Source organism: Aureobasidium subglaciale, assembly GCF_000721755.1.
Source record: "Aureobasidium subglaciale EXF-2481 unplaced genomic scaffold scaffold_9, whole genome shotgun sequence".
Lineage (NCBI taxonomy): Eukaryota > Fungi > Ascomycota > Dothideomycetes > Dothideales > Saccotheciaceae > Aureobasidium > Aureobasidium subglaciale.
Genome location: NW_013566986.1, coordinates 252,524 through 268,629, shown reverse-complemented (window position 1 = coordinate 268,629; position 16,106 = coordinate 252,524). Strand labels below are relative to the sequence as shown.

The window sequence follows — 16,106 nt, the reverse complement described above, 5'->3', positions numbered from 1 at the left end:
CCATCCGAGCCGTGACGAAAGCAAAACTTGGAGCGAAAACTTTTTTTGTTCACTTCAGTTCCAACCTGGACGTTCTTCCCTTCGCGCCCAGCACGCAAACTTTCGATGCCCTGAACGTGCCAAGTGGTAAAATGGCTCCTAGGCGAGTTTCTAGCTGCGACCATTGCGGCCCCTCCGCGAGAGTGTCTCTGTCGGTCGCGCTGGCTGAAGGTCCGGCAGCGCGAGCCCGTCGCAGGGCTCGCTATTCCTATCGAGTCACGCACGCCACGGCGCAGGCTTGTTGTTCTGTTCCAAGTCTGACCACAGTATAATCAAGCCTCAATGGTCTAGTGGTATGATTCCTGCTTTGGGTACATCCGAACTTGCAGGAGGTCCCCGATTCGATCTCGGGTTGAGGCCTTTCCTTTTGCGAATTTCTCCCTTGCTTGACGCCTGTCTGCACTTATACATCCTGACATGGTGCACGATGTTTTTGTGATTTTGAGATTGCGTATGTGAATCAATTCTGACCAAAATTATCATTTGCTGCCACCGTCTCATTTTATTTAACCAGTTCTCCATTTTCTTCCTCCCATTGACACATCGTTCTTTTTAGAACCGCCTTACCAGAAGCCTTGCCATTTGACGCTGATATGCAGCTTGATGCTTGTAAGAGTTGTTTTCTATCCGGAATTTTCCACACCCTTGCGGGACTCACAACCAGGCCCAGAAAGATTAGTTTGTGCACCGACATTGATTTTAGATGAGGTTGTCTTTTCGGCATTAGGCCTTGGACTCGGCTCTCGATTATCGCTTGCCTGAGTGAGAGCGCGCCCCTCTGGAATACCAGCAAGTCGCTTGATCACAGCGGCTGACCCCACCTCTGGGTAGGGAACTTCGACTCGACTAGCAGGTATCTCATTGGCCGTGATAGGTTCCTTTGATCGGTCGTCGATTGCGATATATTGCTTGGTGCAGGAGCGCTGATATGTGGGTTGACCAAAACATGGAGGAAACGTACCAGACGTGGCATCAGGAGTATCCTTGTTCTGTGGCAACACTGTCATGCACGCCTTGGCGACAGTCTTGAGCCCCCAGACAGCGAAACTGTGGTTGCAATTCACCGCAATATAATTGACGGCTGGGCAGCTGTTTACGAGCAGTAGCTACTTGCCTGAAGATCTATTCAGAACTGTCCAGAGCCTCTACTACTTGTCTATACTCCTCGGACGTGGGGTCTTCGTTCTGCAGGTGTTCTTGAAAGTGATTCCTAAGTAAAGCCTGCATCCAGGAAGTCTGTATTTCCGAGTCATCTAAAACTTGCTCTATGTCGACGAGACTGCTAGCAGTATCCGAGGCTGGTATCTCTAGAAGTCCTATTCGCTCTCGTTTGACTAGATCAACGAGCCGTTCAAGCTCTGCCTTGGCATGAGCGTATACTTGCTCAGGTGTTAGTCGCTCTGGCGTGGGAGGGCTTGGCCTGACGGGTACAGCTCCATCAACGTCTGCAGGTTTCATGATTGGCTGTACGGACTCGGTGGTCGGACTGGTGAAGGTGTAGCAGGCCAGTTCGAGATAGCTGGCGAAGGGAAGCACGGGATCTGCCGCGGCTGAAGTGGGATCCGTGCGCGTGATGGGTAACAACGTCAGAAGGTCGAGGGCGAACGCGACAAGGAGCTGGATTAGACTCCATTTACACATATCGCCATGCTGTTGAGGTATTTGAGTGCAGCCGCTCTGGCTCTGCAATCCGCAGACGCCTTCAAGGATGCTTCTCCCTTCGTTTCATACTCAACCAACCAGTATGTTTGACAAGCTGCCAAAATCACGGCGAACGACATGCTGATAGACACAGGTTGGACGTAAAGGAGTCCAGCGTAAATGTCATCAGCGCGCAGACATTGCAGAAGAATGTTGGCGAGCAACTGAAGGGTTGCCCCTCGGACACATACGTTTTTGTATCGCAGCCTGGCCTCAACACGGCCGACCTCACCCTCTCCAAATCCACACCGCATCTGCGCCGCCGCCTCTCGGGCAAGGACGACAGCGTCAAGTCCATCTTCGCCGCCAAAAATGTCGTTGGAGACGTCGATGCTATGTCTTTGGTGGCTACCGTAAACCGCGAATGCAGCAGCCTGGATCTCCAATTCTTCAGCACTTTGCTTCTAAGCGGCGAGAGTATGTGCTAGCACGCCTTGGTCATGCTGAAGAAGGGATTCTAACATCGTTACAGAGGGAGAGATTCCTACCGAGGCCTACAACGCCATCCACGTCCAGTTCCCCAGCCTGCCCACTGCTCATGACGATCGCGAATCTGCTCTCCTCCAAGCCGACTCGTATATCAACTCGCTACTCGCAACCATCGACTCATACACTGTTCTTTACTCCACTCTCTCCAACCTGTCTCCCCCCAGCTCTCAGCACCCCGATCAGTATGAGATGGACGAGCCCTACCCGTCGAACATGCACACCGACCTGAAGCGTGACCTCAACTCCTACGTCTCCCGTGCCAGCAACAACACAAACCCCCAGGCCAACCTGCCATTGTTCGAGAAATACCAATTCCTCTCACCAGGTATGTCCTGCTGCCACAAATTCAACGAACCTCACGTCCGGTCACGTCCGAGTAACTAACACATCTCAGGAATCTTCATGGGCGGTATCGTCAGCATCCTCCTCTTCTCCATCCTCTACGTCGGAGTCAGCGCCATTGCCAACCTTGAGGTTTCATACATGGCCTTCAGCAAGGAGATGGGCCCTTCTGCATCTAAGAAGCAACAACAGCAGCAATAGAAAGCTGTTGGCTCAAGTAAAGAGATACCATCATTGTGCTTTTTCGCATACTCTCATAAAGTTCATGTAGATTCACGTTCAATACCTTCAGTTTCACATTATCAACGCAATCTTTGTTATCAGCGGGCCTGTACTGAATGGACAATCAAGCAGAAACAGCCTGATCAAATCTGGCGCATCCCTTTCATGTCACACGCCTCTTGAGTAGTGATTCACAAATCAGACGTTTATCAGCAATTGACTCACCCCTTCCTGACAAGGCAGCCTGTTTCTTACTCTGCATCCCTTGCCATCTTTATGATTCAGGAATCCATCCGTCGTCGCTTCGACAGGCAGCAAGAGATTGTATCTCGAGACAGGGTCGTGTCTACAGCAATGAGTTTTGTCAACGACGATAGTGTTTCTTCGCTCTATTGATCTAAGCGGACAATGTCGAGCCGACATACTCTTGGTCTCTGCTGTAGCGTCTCGTAGCCGTCTAACTCTGAATACTCGGTCGACAACATGTCTCACAAATTACAGCTGACGATGAATCACGACCAACAAGACCATGCCCCCCAAGAGCTGTATAAAGTCTAGATGGCAGCTATACAAGCTACTTTGCACGTCTCAATGGATTCAGAAGCATTGTACTCGTTTCTTGCGGTGATTCCTTACTTCCATACTTTACGGACAATCGTCAAGACTATCTTCCATATCGTCAAGATGTTTATTGCTATGAAGCTATCTGTTGATGCTATCAAGCAGGCCGTAGTGGCTTTCCGATTAGCTGCTGATACCTTGGGCTACTGGATTCAAACCACGAGACCATACAGCAGCTGAGGAAGTGACCAAGGTGGACGACGAGTAGTTCTCGAAGCGAGGGGAGGACGAGTTGAGTTTCGGTGGAAACTTGGACGTTACGATACATATGGAAATAAGAACAGTAGTAAGGAGGTTTTCGTCATTCAGTGTTATCATTGGAGGAATTAAGCTAAACTTTGAGCCGAGGCTGAAAAGAGGTCATCTGTATTGATCGGTCAGTGATCTGTGGCAGATAACCTGGATGACATGGTCTTGTGGAAAGAGGAGAGGTGTGCAGTATCAGATCAAAAATAATTTTCAACAATAGTCTTCAGACAGGGATAACTGTTTGATAATATGTCTCATCATTGCAAAGGGAAGGATGGGGAAGGGGGTGAGAAAGATGGTTCTGTAGAGAGATGAAACTTACGATTTGGGGCAGTAAAGAGCGCAGTGTACACGAGACACAAGGCACACATTCACAGAAGTCGAGAAACTCAAAAGAGAGATTTTGACGAAAGAAGCCGGTGGATTTGCTTTTTGCGGCCTATGGAAGAAAGCGCCCTTTTGTGTGGAGCAAATCCGTCCCCGATGAGGGGATCCTTTGTCCCTCAGCCGAAGTTCGACACCGAAAAACTCCCATAGAAAAGCAGAACCAGCGTTAAAACCGACGGGATATCTTTTCTTTTTTCTTGTTGTCGTCGTCAAAAAATGACCTCAATCCATCCGGACAAATGCGTGAGTCGTCATGATCGAATTTAGTCGGTGCCGCCAACAGCGCGGGCTAGTCAAAGTCAGTCAGGTCGATGGTGGATGTTGGGAGTAGGTCAGGACGCACTGTAGACGAGGCACTTGGAGTGGCTGACGACCTTCTTGATCTGGCCCTGCTCCTCGAGGTCGGCGAGCGAACGACGAGCGAGAGAACCGTTGATCTTCAGTCTGTCGACAAGGGTGGCGACAGTGACGAGGCGGTAGGACTGAACCTCCTTCTGGAGACGGTCCGAAGTGGCCTTGTCGAGGATGACGGCGTGTTGGGCCTTGTCCTTGACTGTGTGCGCATCATGTCAGCGAAACTGTTCCTTCCTTTGATGCAATAGAGCGCGGCGTTCGGGAAGTGCGGATCGTGAATTTGAAGATGTGGAAATAAGCCGCTTCGATATGCGATGGATTTTAGTGATGGGTGAAATGTGGTATCGATGGTTGTTTGCTGTGTATTCGCGATGCGCATGGATTGGAGAGGAGGCGTGCGTACCCTTGCCCTTGGACCACTTCTTCTTCTGCTTCTTGGCTCCGGTTGCTGCGGGTGCCTTTACATGATGTGTCAGTGTCTGTCGTAGTCGTGGATAGCGTCTGCGAGGGGCCGTACCATTTTGTCGGATGTGGGTGGTAAGAGGGTTGGAACACTGGAAGTCGCTTCTGAATATCAGTCCTTGTGCGCGCTGCTTTTCGAATGTGGGCCGTCACGTGTGTGCGCCTGGTCTGTGCGTCCCTTCCAACAGTCGTTTAGCCCTCGAACCCATCTTCCTCCCGAGGCGGGAGCAACTCACTTTCTATCCGTCGAAGCTCTCGCTGTGCGATACGTTTTCTCTCTTGTTGCTCGTATCTTCCTGTAGGTCTTTTGCAAAAACTCCGGCAAGAGCAATAGGCAGGTAAACACTTTGCGTGTCCCTCGACCTGCCATTTAATCAATACATATGGCTTGGCATGCTAGCTCCCCTCCCATCGGCTGTCCTCCAAAGATTCACCATTATCGTGTTCGAGATCATCTTGTACTCTGTCCAGAGCCTTTGTGTGACAATCTGCATCGCTACCTGCTTGACACCTTTCCTGCGACTCTGCATCATCTTACAAGATCGTGGCTGGTGCTCGTCGCTTTTGGCGGCTAAACACTGCAAGGCCTCAGCCTTAGCACTGCCATCCACCTGTGCCTGCCATTTTACGAGCCTCAACATCACTACCTCTCCAACACCCACATTTGGACACACTCGTTCGGTCAATCATCTACACACTCGCTGTCTTTTGGAGTCAAACATCCTATCCAAATCATCTCCACGAAACACAAATATACGTCGTTGGCTTCTTCGTGCCGTACACCATCCGTTGCCCAGCCGCCGACGTTCAAGACGATCGACTGTTCGCACGCCGCTCCCTCCATAAACAAAACTTGCATTTCTGGCTACATCCGACTGTACATGGTGGGCATCCGCGCGTGAATGCAATGCGCTACACTACCTTGAGCGCGAACCGGGCCGATAGTGTTCGAGTAGGTTAAGAAGACGGTACATACAAGAACAACCAAAGACTGACTATGCCCAGTGGTACTGGCGAACCTTAGCTATATGTGCTGCGTGCCTCATTCTTGGGGGGTACGTTATAATGGACACAGTCTAGGAATATCGACTGACTTTACAGCTTTCTTGTGGTTCCCTCTGCATTTGATACGCAACCACAATTGCGTGTATCGCAGACAATCTTGGGTGGCTTCGGGGTCGGCCTGCTGGCTCTTGGCTTCTCCCTAGCCGCGCTTGCGTCCTTCTGCAGTCGCAGCTGGGCCTTTAGTGCCGAATACGTCTTTGTGCCATGTATCTTTGCATGTCTTATCGGCTTTCTCAATGTGCCATACTGCTTCAGTATCAGCACTCGCTTCAAGTGGAACTCAATAGCCATGACTACCACGATTGGGGCAGCTGCAGCGGCATTTGTCTTCACAGCCCTTTACGTTTTCGCTCGCCGTAGGCTCACACGGCCACAGCCTGAACAGAGTGTACCCTCGGACCACATCGATCTTCTACGCCGACCTGGTAATGCAAGCGCAGCAGGCTCATACCACACCCAGAGCTACTTCGCCAACCACTTTGCGAACATGTACCCAGCTGCGCGTACATCTCCATCCAATGCGGCTGTGACGCCGCCAAATGAGCTACCAGTGAACGACACAGAGATACAGCGAAGACGCATGTCCGATCTACTACACAAGCCCGAGTCTCACGTATCCCCAGCCACAAGCCCGTTCAACCGCATCGACTTCAACTTGGACGAGACAGAATCGCCAATCAATGGTTACTACGCCCCTGTTGCCACGACCAACCTATCGACTCGCTCCTTTGGTAACTCGGCATGGCATGGACGCAATGAAAGCTGGACTACCAACGATTCGCGACGCAATTCTTCGCGCGAGGAACGACGCCGTGAAATAGAGTTGGGCAGATGAGGGGGACTGCCTTGCAGGGTATGATCTTACCAAAATCTCTACATCTTCTGTTTGCTGGCCAGACTCAGATTGAGAAAGATTATCAACCACACCTTCACATGAATTGCCAACGTTCGTGCATTTTCACGACACCAGACCTGGGGTATGGTGTCCGTTACGTCATAATGTATTATATATTCTGTATTGCCTAATGAGATAAGGACACATCACATGTACGGAGCGTTGATAGAGAATCTAATCACACCTCATAGCTCAAGAGGGCCGAAGCCGTGAAAAGGAAACTCGTTACCGAGCGTCTGAAAGAAAACAAAGGCACAGTCTTTCAATGCCCTTGTTCATTCTTTGAGAGTGTACAAAGATACTTTCATTCCAGTCAATGTTGTGTCCGTGAGACAAAGAGACTGAATGTACCGTTAAGCAGATATATAAGTCTCTTGTGGGCGTCGTCTTGCAGGTTGCTTGGTCAGGTAAAATTGAAGACAAGATTTGCAGAGACAGGTCTCGCATATTGCTAACATCCTCAATAGTACCTCAATCCAATCCAAATCCAATCCGACTTCGACAATGTGCTGGAAAGTGGAAACAAAGGTCCGCTGCGGGATTTGTCGCAAGGAAGCTGTTGTCTCGACCGTTCATTTAGGCTGCCATCTTGATGCTGTCGACATGGACTCCAGAGGGACTTGCGCCGAAGACATCACCAGTGAGATCTCCGGCAGCCATCCTTGTAACTCATGCGTCTTTGAAACAGACGATGGTGGCCCTGCCGATGACAGATACCCAGAGCCATCTGACCACCCCGGCTTCGATCAGCCCAAGCTTGCACTCGAGGTAGGCAGAGTTCCGCTTCCTGAACCAACGGTCTATAAAACCCACCGCAAGATAGAGAATCTTGCTGGAGCTGCTGACGAGCTGCCTAGCTATGACGAAGCAGTGAGCACACCTGACCCTCCCTCCTACGTCTTGACTTGGGTTCGCCATGCTGAGACAGATGTAGCTGATATAGCTTCCAATTTCGCAACTTATCGTCATCGAGGACTCGCTGCAGTTGCGAGAAAACGCAAAGCGCAAATATTCGAGCTGCAGCGCATGCTCGAGGACAAAAGCTCCAAGGCAGCTAAACTTCTGGATTTTGCCTACGAAACTATCGAGTCCTTTCTGGCTGAACATGAGCAAATGATGCTCCGTATCATTCATCTTCGTAAGCAGCTTGAAGCTGTTCAGACAGAGATTGCTTTTGAAGGTTCGTCTTATCCCAGTCCCTCCCAGATGGCCCTCTTGGAACACAGAAGAGATGCTATATTGAGAGCATTGGAAGGATGTGCTGAGCTTAATCATCTCCCTGACAACACTTTCGTGTCACCCGCGGTATGGGACTCGAGATTGGGGAAGCTGTTGGCTCATGTCAGAGCTGAAATGGAAAAGGCTAACAACTCTGGCTCGGAGTAGAGAAGGTAAAAGCTACTACAGGTAAGTAGGTTCCCGATATTGCGGGTATTGTGTAAGATGTGGTGACGTGGTATCGTCCAAACCTCTGGTAGGTAGACAGGTTGCGGCTAGTCTTGTGTATACTTTTAGATACTTTCTGTCGTTCTGCTTCGACTCTATCACAATAACTTAATCATACTTCTCATCCAGATGAACACAATCAAGCTCTTGACCATTTGCGAGAAAGTGTGACTGATATAGCATGCCTCATTTCGAATGTTGAATACATGCACGAAGGCTCATGGCCCAACCGTCCAGCGTAGACGATTCGTCATGGAAGCCCTTGTTATCCCACAGACTACCTGGGATCAACCGTCGACAACGAACAAGTCAAAGAATCCTGCCTGGCGATTTGGACAGTTTGAACGAGCCGTAGAGCTGCCTCGCACTGTAGATTTCTCATCAACTCTCGTTTCCTTCGTTTGTGAGCTTTTGCTGAAGCCTGGAATGACGTGACACATCAGTGAAAGTGTTGTTCCGTTTACCAGATCCTCTCTGGCTCACGGCGAGATTCTTGGTTGACTGGAACCATTATCCGCAGTTTCTTTCAGGTCGACCTTGCCTCCGTTGTTCTATCAGTTGTGCAGCTTTTGTGATGAACAACTCTTTGTCTAAACTACACGTATCCTTTGTTAATGAAGATAGCCAGACAAAGGCCGATGAAGCAGCTTACTCCAAGTACTATAGCCATATAACCAGGACCATCATCTCCAAACTTACAGACCACCAGGCAACCAAAACACGAAATCTGCTCACACACACACACTCAGAATACAAAATCACATTTACAAACCTCACCACCAAAACACCATCAACAATGGGTAACCGCCCATTCCCCAAGCCTCCACCACCAAAGTGCCCTCGTTGTCGTCAGACTTGTTATTGGGCAAGTTTCATGCAGGCTTGGATGTGCTACAACTGCAGTTAAATTTGCTGTCTTGACTGATAAATTCGCTCAAAACGTAACCAGCTATTCGGTGAGTGGTATATGGTAAGTGGTTCAATATTTTCCTGTGCGATAGGTGAAGCCTTGCTTTTTGGTCAATTGTTAAGTATCAAATATCAATATTTTCTCTTTTTAGAAATGCTCTTCTCCCAAACTTTTGGTCATATGTGATGTTCTGTTGAAGATGTATTAATGATGGTAAGTAGTCATCATAACGAGTGATTCCAATTCTGTACTAGACGTGACCGAGTTATCATCAGGAAAGAGCAATCGAATAATGAGGTGATGAAGTAGGTCGGCAGGATCACGAGGAGAAGCAGCTTAGAGCTTCAACAAGAGCGAGTCGGGCAGCAGGCTAAGCACGACTAGAAACGGAAGGAACGGATCAAGACACAAAACATGCAACTGACAAGGATAGTCTAACCTTGCAGTCATCTCAAGTCGCGGTCTAGCCATGTCGTGTAAAGTACTCTGCAAAACATCCGAGAAAGCAGCATCCGAAAACAATACAGCCACATCTAGATCACATCACCATCACGAAGCCATTCCCTCTTCCGAAATTCGCAAGACTCAAGCGCTCAAATCGTCGATTCTCCAGATCCAGACCCTTTTCTCCATCGTGCAAGTACGGAAATAAAGTAGACCAGACTCTTGACGTCCAGAGCTCCCAACAAGCACCAATTTGACATGAAACGCACACACATGAGATGACTACCGGTTTCAAAACCGCGCGGTGCCAGCTCCGGTGATACGGTAACAAAGGCGTGGTGGGAAACGAAGAGGCTTGCATGTGTGAAATGTTCCAGACCCTGGACCCTCTTTTTTTGTTATCGATTCTGGACCATATTCGGTGCGTGGTGCCACGAGAAAAATGAGCACCCGCTACTGCAAGTGAGAACATGTTCACTGCAAATTTAAGTGAGCAAACGTCAGCACGTGCAGCGTAAGACGAAAACAAAAAAAATGCAAAAGGCTGGACTGCTGGGAGGAGAAACGTCGTCGAAGATGGCTGTGGAGGTCGAGGCCTTGGTGGCACGTCATTGGTCCCCTTCTGCCTCGACCAGCGGAGGATTTCTAGACGGACCTCCAACCGCAACGTCGTTCTGGTCTCTTTTGGGATTCAGCATGACAATCACAAAGAGCAACTCGAATGAAACTTGATCAGATCAATGGATTTTTGAGAAGTTTGTGTGTTTGATTAAAAGTTTACTCTGACCGCAAATAGATGTATTTACGTCCTTACAGTGACGACAGAAGAAAAGACAAAAAAGCCGAGATTCGTTGGTATCTAATGTTGGTTCGTAAATGTCCAGAGAACTCCTTGCCCAAGACACACTCGTAAGCCGAGGAAAAAGAACGGCTCGAGAGTTTCCACTTTATGTTCCCACATTTTCCATGGTCTCGATCCGAAGCTCCAGAACGCCGCGCTACTTGTTTACAAAGTAACCTGATAAGAATATTGATGCAAAAGAAGAGAAAGAAAAGATTGACAAGGTGAAGAGAAGAATGAAAGGAAGGTAGAAAATTACTCCCCACCTTCGACCTCGCTGCCGCTACGAGCGCAGTATTCTAAAATCAGGCGTTGAAGGTCCATGAGCTTGAAAGGTTTGGTCATGAACCCTTTCATGCCGACTTTAGCAGCTCGCTCGAGGGCACCGTCGGTCACGTCCGCTGTCACGGCCAGAACAGTCGGTGTTGCGCCACAAACGCCATTCTTGCCGTGGGTCATGGCGAGGATTTTCTCGGTGGCTTCGTAACCGTCCATGAAGGGCATCCAGAGATCCATGAGGACGACATCGACAGATGGGTTCTTGGACATTTGCCGAACGGCCTCGGCGCCATCGTATGCCTCGATGACTGTCTTGTAGCCGAACTTGTTCAGCATGCTGACGAGTAGCTTACGGTTGATCTTGTTGTCCTCTGCAACAAGGAAGTTCAAGGGGTATTTGGTAGCCAAATTGCGATCGATACCATTGATTGATGCTGACGACTTGCGTGCACTTGAGCTTGCATGTTTTGGCGGGAAAGATGGCATAGGGAATGAATGAGTGTGCGTAAGCGCGGGAGGACTTTTCACAGCAGGTGCTGCAGATGGTTCACCACCATTGGGCTTCTCTGTCGCAGATTGTAAGTCCTTGCTTGAATTGTCGCCTTGCGTGCGTGCGTGTAATGCTTTGGAGTTGGGCATTGGCGAAGGTCGCCCATCTGAGTCAAGTGAGTTTGATTGGCGGATTCTGTCGCGCGATGGTGTGCCAACTGGTGACGAAGGGCGGGTGGTAATTTCACCGGCTCTCAAGGGAATTCTCATCTCAAACTCTGATCCGCGTTTGGGTCCGGTAGTGTCCGCTCGAATGCAGAATAGATCACCTCCGAGTTTGCGAGCAAGCCCTTTGGCTACGAGAAGGCCAAGACCAAGACCTTCACTTTGGCGAGTGAGGGAAGGATCCTCCTGTGAAAATGGTTGGAAAAGGCGCGGAAGGAAAGCTGCCGGGATACCAGGGCCAGTATCTGTACACTTGACGACGATGTATCGTGCCTTTGGACTCAATTTTGCGGCAACTGTGATATTGCCTTGCTCTGTGAATTTGAAGGCATTCAAGAACACACAGGAGATCAGCTTGGCAAGGTCTTTTTCATCTGCGAGCATCGTTTCGGGTACAGCGGCTTCCACAGACCACTCGATAAGTTTTGTCCTCGGCTCGCCTTTGGCTGACCGCGTACACACTTCAATAATTTCACCAAGGTGTGTTTCCTGGGCGATGGCAGATTCTGGTCTTCCTCCAACCTTTAGGCCTTCGTTCACAACATATTGCAAAACTCGGCGAAGGTTGGTGTGTCTGATTCCAGGAGCAATGGCGCGATCGCCCTGAAGAGTAGCAATAGAGGGCCGAGGACTCATGGGCATGGTATTTTGCGGTGCGCGTTCTGGGAGGTCTTCGGCTTCTTGGACACCTTGCTTCATGCCAGCAGTAGGAGATGCTTTCGCTAGACGAGCAGCGTGAGTGGCTTGAATCTTTGTGGGGCTTTCCTCTGGTTCGTTCGTGGACTCTTCCCAGCGGCGCTTGTTAGGTCGCGAAATAGGCAGGTTGCTTCCTGCAACAAGAATTTCTGGGTGAGAAGCGTGGGGAGCGTAGCTCATATCATGGAAACCATCCATTGAGTCTTCATTCATTGCAGGTCCAGCGGGAATACCCAGGTTCATGTCGTAAGCGTGCACGACATTGTCAGCGGCCTCTACAGCACGGCGGGAGCTGTCTGGGTGGAAATCAGCATATGGCCAACAGGATATTCACTGATACAGACTTACCTTGAACGGTTTCGATGTTCTCTTTTAACGTTTCGAACACTCGACGAACATCTGCGTCTGTCTGGCCCTCTGCGGCTTCTTGAACAGTGGCATACATGACGTCAAGCATACCGACCACACCTTGCATTGGGGTCCGGAGCTCATGGGACAGACTCTTTGCGTAAGGTTGGAGAGATTGGGCAGCAGTGATGACTTCATGCGGTATTACCCTTGGCATATCTCGGTTGGCGGCTTCCTTGTTCTTGAACTCGGAGCCCTCGAGCAAGCGTTCTTGAATAAGATCCTCCAGAGCATGCATAAACATTTCGATGAAGGCCCATGATACAGTTCTCTTTGCGGCGCCCTCGACTGACCAGATGACGCCAAAGTGGGCGAAGCACTTGCCATCAGCAAATAACGGGATTCCGATGTAGGACTCGGCAGAAACAGGCAGCTTATTTGGGTTGTTGGCAAAGATTTCGCTGACCTTCTCTGGGACGACAAAGACCTTGTCATGGCGCATGTATCCACAGGGACAGCCATAAGCATGGTATTTCAGACCTTTCTCAACTCCTTGCAAACCATTTCCATCGTTGTAGTACCAAGCACTTGCCATGAGACATGAGCCAGGCTCTCCAAGAGGAGGCATCTCCACGGCGGCGTCTTGCTCGTCGACCAGAATACGTTTGGCGATGAAGCAGAGCTGTGCTCCTAGAATCTCGGCCATGCGTTCGGATACCAGCGACCAGAAATCATCGTTGTTGCATAGTCGCAGCTTGGTCTTCAGGATGACCAACTCTTCCAGAAGATTGCTCTCGACGCTCGAGGGGTACAGACGTCCCATTCCCTCGCCAAAGTCGGGGTCGCTGTCGTGAATGACGACTTTCGGGGGCAGCGGCTGACCCAGGCAGATCGACTTTCTCGGTATGAAGTCGGGCTCCATGGCGGACAATCCGCGTGGCGGTCCAGCTCGAAGTCGCGGTTTGCGTTTCGTGGATCCGGGTGTGCAGCAAGATGTATGGTAGCGTTAGGGCGATAGTGGTACAGGAGGTTGATTGTGGTGACGAGGCTGGGCTGGCAAGTTGAGATTGGAAGGAGAGACAGTCGAGAGTCAGCGGATTGGGCGTCGGAGGCAGAGTCAGAGTCGGATCCAAGTTGGCGGGAGCGGTTTGCTAAGCATGATAGGCTCAGCACAGAGACTTGGACAACGGACAAGCTGGAGTCCGAGAACGCAAACCGTCGCGATTGCCCTTCTCCACTTGCACATTCTAGACCGCCGGCGAGCGTCTAGCGTCCAGGCCATGTCTTGGCTGCTGTCTCGCGACGTCACAGCTCTCTGCCTGCCGCAGCGTCTCGAGAGCCGTTCTAGAGACCATAAGACACGTCTGTCCATGCCTGTCCAGACGCTGTCTCTACAAATCACTCGATGGCTAGTTCTCTCAACATGCACATCCACCTCTATCCATCTCTCTCCACCTACACTTGGCTCCACGGAATGTCAAAGCTTATTTCCAGACTCCATTGGCCCGCCGTTTTGCGCGACAAAGAGAGCAAAGAGCCACCCAGATCCGACATGCCGGGTAGCCGATACGTCATGCTAATTGGCTCTTTGTCTCACCACCTTTGGAAGACACCGTTGCCCATACGCACACGTTGTTGGCACAGGAAGAACTCCCTAACGTCGTCCGAACCTTTGCATATCCAAAACCACAAAGCCCCAAATAATTACATGCCCCATCGCCTACCAAAAAGTATGATAGATCTTACGACCATGTAGATCACTGCAGATCTTTTTGACGCGCAATTCCACGCGACCGGCCTTCTGGCCAACATCTAACTTTATTCCATACGGCCGTCTCCATCCTCAGCACCGCTTCTGTGTTTGGCTTATCTTCCCTCCGTTCGTCAAGGAACTGTTACTCGTGTACAGGCTCCATATCACGAAACAACAACTTGGCTATCCATGACAGGTCCAAGCGAGCTAGTGCTGATCCCAATTCGTATTGCTGCTGCGTCTTCGTAATCAGCTTCTGAAACACCGTGCTCCAATCTCTGCCACAGACTTCATCAGCTTTCTGCTCCGTCGCTGAAGATTACTCAACCACTGCGCCAGCTTCAGGCATGCGTTTCAGGGGCTACAAGAAGGTCTTCGACACAGCCTGCAGTGAATCGGCGATCTATGCTACGCTCAGACCGAGACGTTGTTATATAGTGGGTGGTTTTGTAAGCGCCGCCCTTCTTTCTACCTCAAGCTTTCGGATCGCTGTTCCGTTCATCATGCCAGTCAGCAGCAACTCTTTTTCAAGCAGGTTTCTTCTTTGAGCATTGCTCTGTCCTAGATCCACATCAGACGACTGGTCTCGTCGCTGGACTTATCCCCCACGGTGAGAGGTTTGGTCGTCTGCTCAAGAATACAGGGTACGGTGTTGGCTCAAGAAAGATTCGGATGATCGATCAGCAAAGCTTCCGTCGGGACCAAGCTCCGCCTTCTGTGACTTTACCGTACCGAAAGCCGTTGCGACGCCAAGTTTTGCGTGCTGAACACCAGGACCCAAATTTGGTTACAGCAAGAATTCTCCTTTGCGGTGTCTGAAAGAGAGCCGCGGACCGAGTGCCATACTGATATTGAGTGTATGCACCCGACTGCATTCTTGACCATCTTCCAGGTCCAATCTCCTTCCGTTACGTCCTGCGATATCGCTCTGCAAGGAGTTGCTTCGTGATCAGTTGTCCAAATCTACCAATCACTCGCAATGCTGTGCTGTGCACTCACGTTACATTGAGGGAGACCAATTGCTTGTCTGTGCCCCTCAGTAGCTTTCCAGGGGCCCCAGGGTCACATTCAGCCATGGCGCCCGACGCTGCCAGATACTTTTGCTCAAGTCATAAGCGCGCTGCCGTCTCCGTTGACGCTGGTCAAGAAGCCTCGCTTGAAAGGCTTGCTGTGTCAAAAGCAATGCATCTAGGGAGTTTGTGAAATAACTGACTGCGTCGAAGGGAAACTATACGAGCTGAGGAGACTTATCCGACGAGTCCTTGACATGCTGTCAATGTTAATACTGTTTTCAGGTAGCCATGCGAACTCGGTTGCGCCACATCCTTAAAGCTTCCAATGGTGCAGAAGACGGAAGACCGCGGTTCTTTTCCATGATCAGAGACATTGTAACGGTTTGGGATCTGTTGTCCATGCCGACGCTGACTTGCACACTGATCTAGTGACTGCCCGCCTTCCTCGAGCGGCAGCAAAGCACCTGCTACTTTGACTTTTCTATGCCTGTAGCAACGGACCTTACAACATCTCTTAGGGCTAAATCGTAAGAAGGGGTTACACTTTCGCACCACTTGCCAACACTCACGTTATACACCATTCTTCCGATTACCTAGCATTATTCAATAAATCAGCCAATGCTTGCAAAACCTGGGCCCGACACCATAAAAACCAGCCATTGACGGCATAACAAGAGCGCATCTTTGGACAAGCAATGAACTTGATCTGAAACTTGAGACAGACGGCAGGAGAATGCAACATAACCTGCCATATAGATAAGGACGCACGCGACGTTGATCTTGTATAGAGTCTCCATCACAAGGCCGTTGCACCTGTAAAAATGGCGAACCATTAT

General features: G+C 50.1%; 8 protein-coding genes across 8 annotated transcripts; 4 read left to right on the top strand and 4 right to left on the bottom strand.

Moving 5' to 3' along the window:
• Nucleotides 1-861: 861 nt before the first annotated feature.
• AUEXF2481DRAFT_680469 (uncharacterized protein) lies at nucleotides 862-1,829 on the bottom strand. Its single transcript, XM_013488880.1, has one exon. It carries the CDS (start codon nucleotides 1,678-1,680, stop codon nucleotides 1,162-1,164), a length of 519 nt encoding a protein of 172 aa, XP_013344334.1. The 5' UTR covers nucleotides 1,681-1,829; the 3' UTR covers nucleotides 862-1,161.
• Nucleotides 1,641-3,021, top strand: AUEXF2481DRAFT_39517 (uncharacterized protein). Its single transcript, XM_013488744.1, has 4 exons — nucleotides 1,641-1,781; nucleotides 1,835-2,157; nucleotides 2,213-2,554; nucleotides 2,624-3,021. The coding sequence occupies exons 1-4, from the start codon at nucleotides 1,687-1,689 to the stop codon at nucleotides 2,770-2,772; spliced, it is 909 nt and encodes a 302-aa protein (XP_013344198.1). The 5' UTR covers nucleotides 1,641-1,686; the 3' UTR covers nucleotides 2,773-3,021.
• Nucleotides 3,022-4,249: 1,228 nt separating this feature from the next.
• Nucleotides 4,250-4,949, bottom strand: AUEXF2481DRAFT_39516 (uncharacterized protein). Its single transcript, XM_013488743.1, has 3 exons — nucleotides 4,922-4,949; nucleotides 4,394-4,862; nucleotides 4,250-4,339 (listed from the first exon to the last, which is right to left on the bottom strand). The coding sequence occupies exons 1-2, from the start codon at nucleotides 4,922-4,924 to the stop codon at nucleotides 4,620-4,622; spliced, it is 246 nt and encodes an 81-aa protein (XP_013344197.1). The 5' UTR covers nucleotides 4,925-4,949; the 3' UTR covers nucleotides 4,250-4,339; nucleotides 4,394-4,619.
• AUEXF2481DRAFT_65327 (uncharacterized protein) lies at nucleotides 4,383-4,604 on the bottom strand (the record flags this gene model as incomplete). Its single annotated transcript, XM_013488826.1, has 1 exon — nucleotides 4,383-4,604. A coding segment is annotated over one exon (222 nt), but the record flags the coding sequence as incomplete, so codon positions are not given.
• Nucleotides 4,950-5,097: 148 nt separating the features above from the next.
• AUEXF2481DRAFT_680250 (uncharacterized protein) lies at nucleotides 5,098-5,993 on the top strand. Its single transcript, XM_013488879.1, has 2 exons — nucleotides 5,098-5,818; nucleotides 5,872-5,993. The coding sequence occupies exon 1, from the start codon at nucleotides 5,260-5,262 to the stop codon at nucleotides 5,710-5,712; it is 453 nt and encodes a 150-aa protein (XP_013344333.1). The 5' UTR covers nucleotides 5,098-5,259; the 3' UTR covers nucleotides 5,713-5,818; nucleotides 5,872-5,993.
• AUEXF2481DRAFT_29084 (uncharacterized protein) lies at nucleotides 5,774-6,766 on the top strand (the record flags this gene model as incomplete). The annotated part of the gene is made up of 3 exons (XM_013488679.1): nucleotides 5,774-5,818; nucleotides 5,872-5,921; nucleotides 5,968-6,766. The coding sequence occupies 3 exons, from the start codon at nucleotides 5,774-5,776 to the stop codon at nucleotides 6,764-6,766; spliced, it is 894 nt and encodes a 297-aa protein (XP_013344133.1).
• Nucleotides 6,767-7,094: 328 nt separating this feature from the next.
• Nucleotides 7,095-8,407, top strand: AUEXF2481DRAFT_680239 (uncharacterized protein). Its single transcript, XM_013488878.1, has one exon. It carries the CDS (start codon nucleotides 7,331-7,333, stop codon nucleotides 8,210-8,212), a length of 882 nt encoding a protein of 293 aa, XP_013344332.1. The 5' UTR covers nucleotides 7,095-7,330; the 3' UTR covers nucleotides 8,213-8,407.
• A 2,065-nt stretch (nucleotides 8,408-10,472) lies between these two features.
• Nucleotides 10,473-13,613, bottom strand: AUEXF2481DRAFT_97316 (uncharacterized protein). Its single transcript, XM_013488877.1, has 2 exons — nucleotides 12,505-13,613; nucleotides 10,473-12,452 (listed from the first exon to the last, which is right to left on the bottom strand). The coding sequence occupies exons 1-2, from the start codon at nucleotides 13,424-13,426 to the stop codon at nucleotides 10,723-10,725; spliced, it is 2,652 nt and encodes an 883-aa protein (XP_013344331.1). The 5' UTR covers nucleotides 13,427-13,613; the 3' UTR covers nucleotides 10,473-10,722.
• Nucleotides 13,614-16,106: the final 2,493 nt, after the last annotated feature.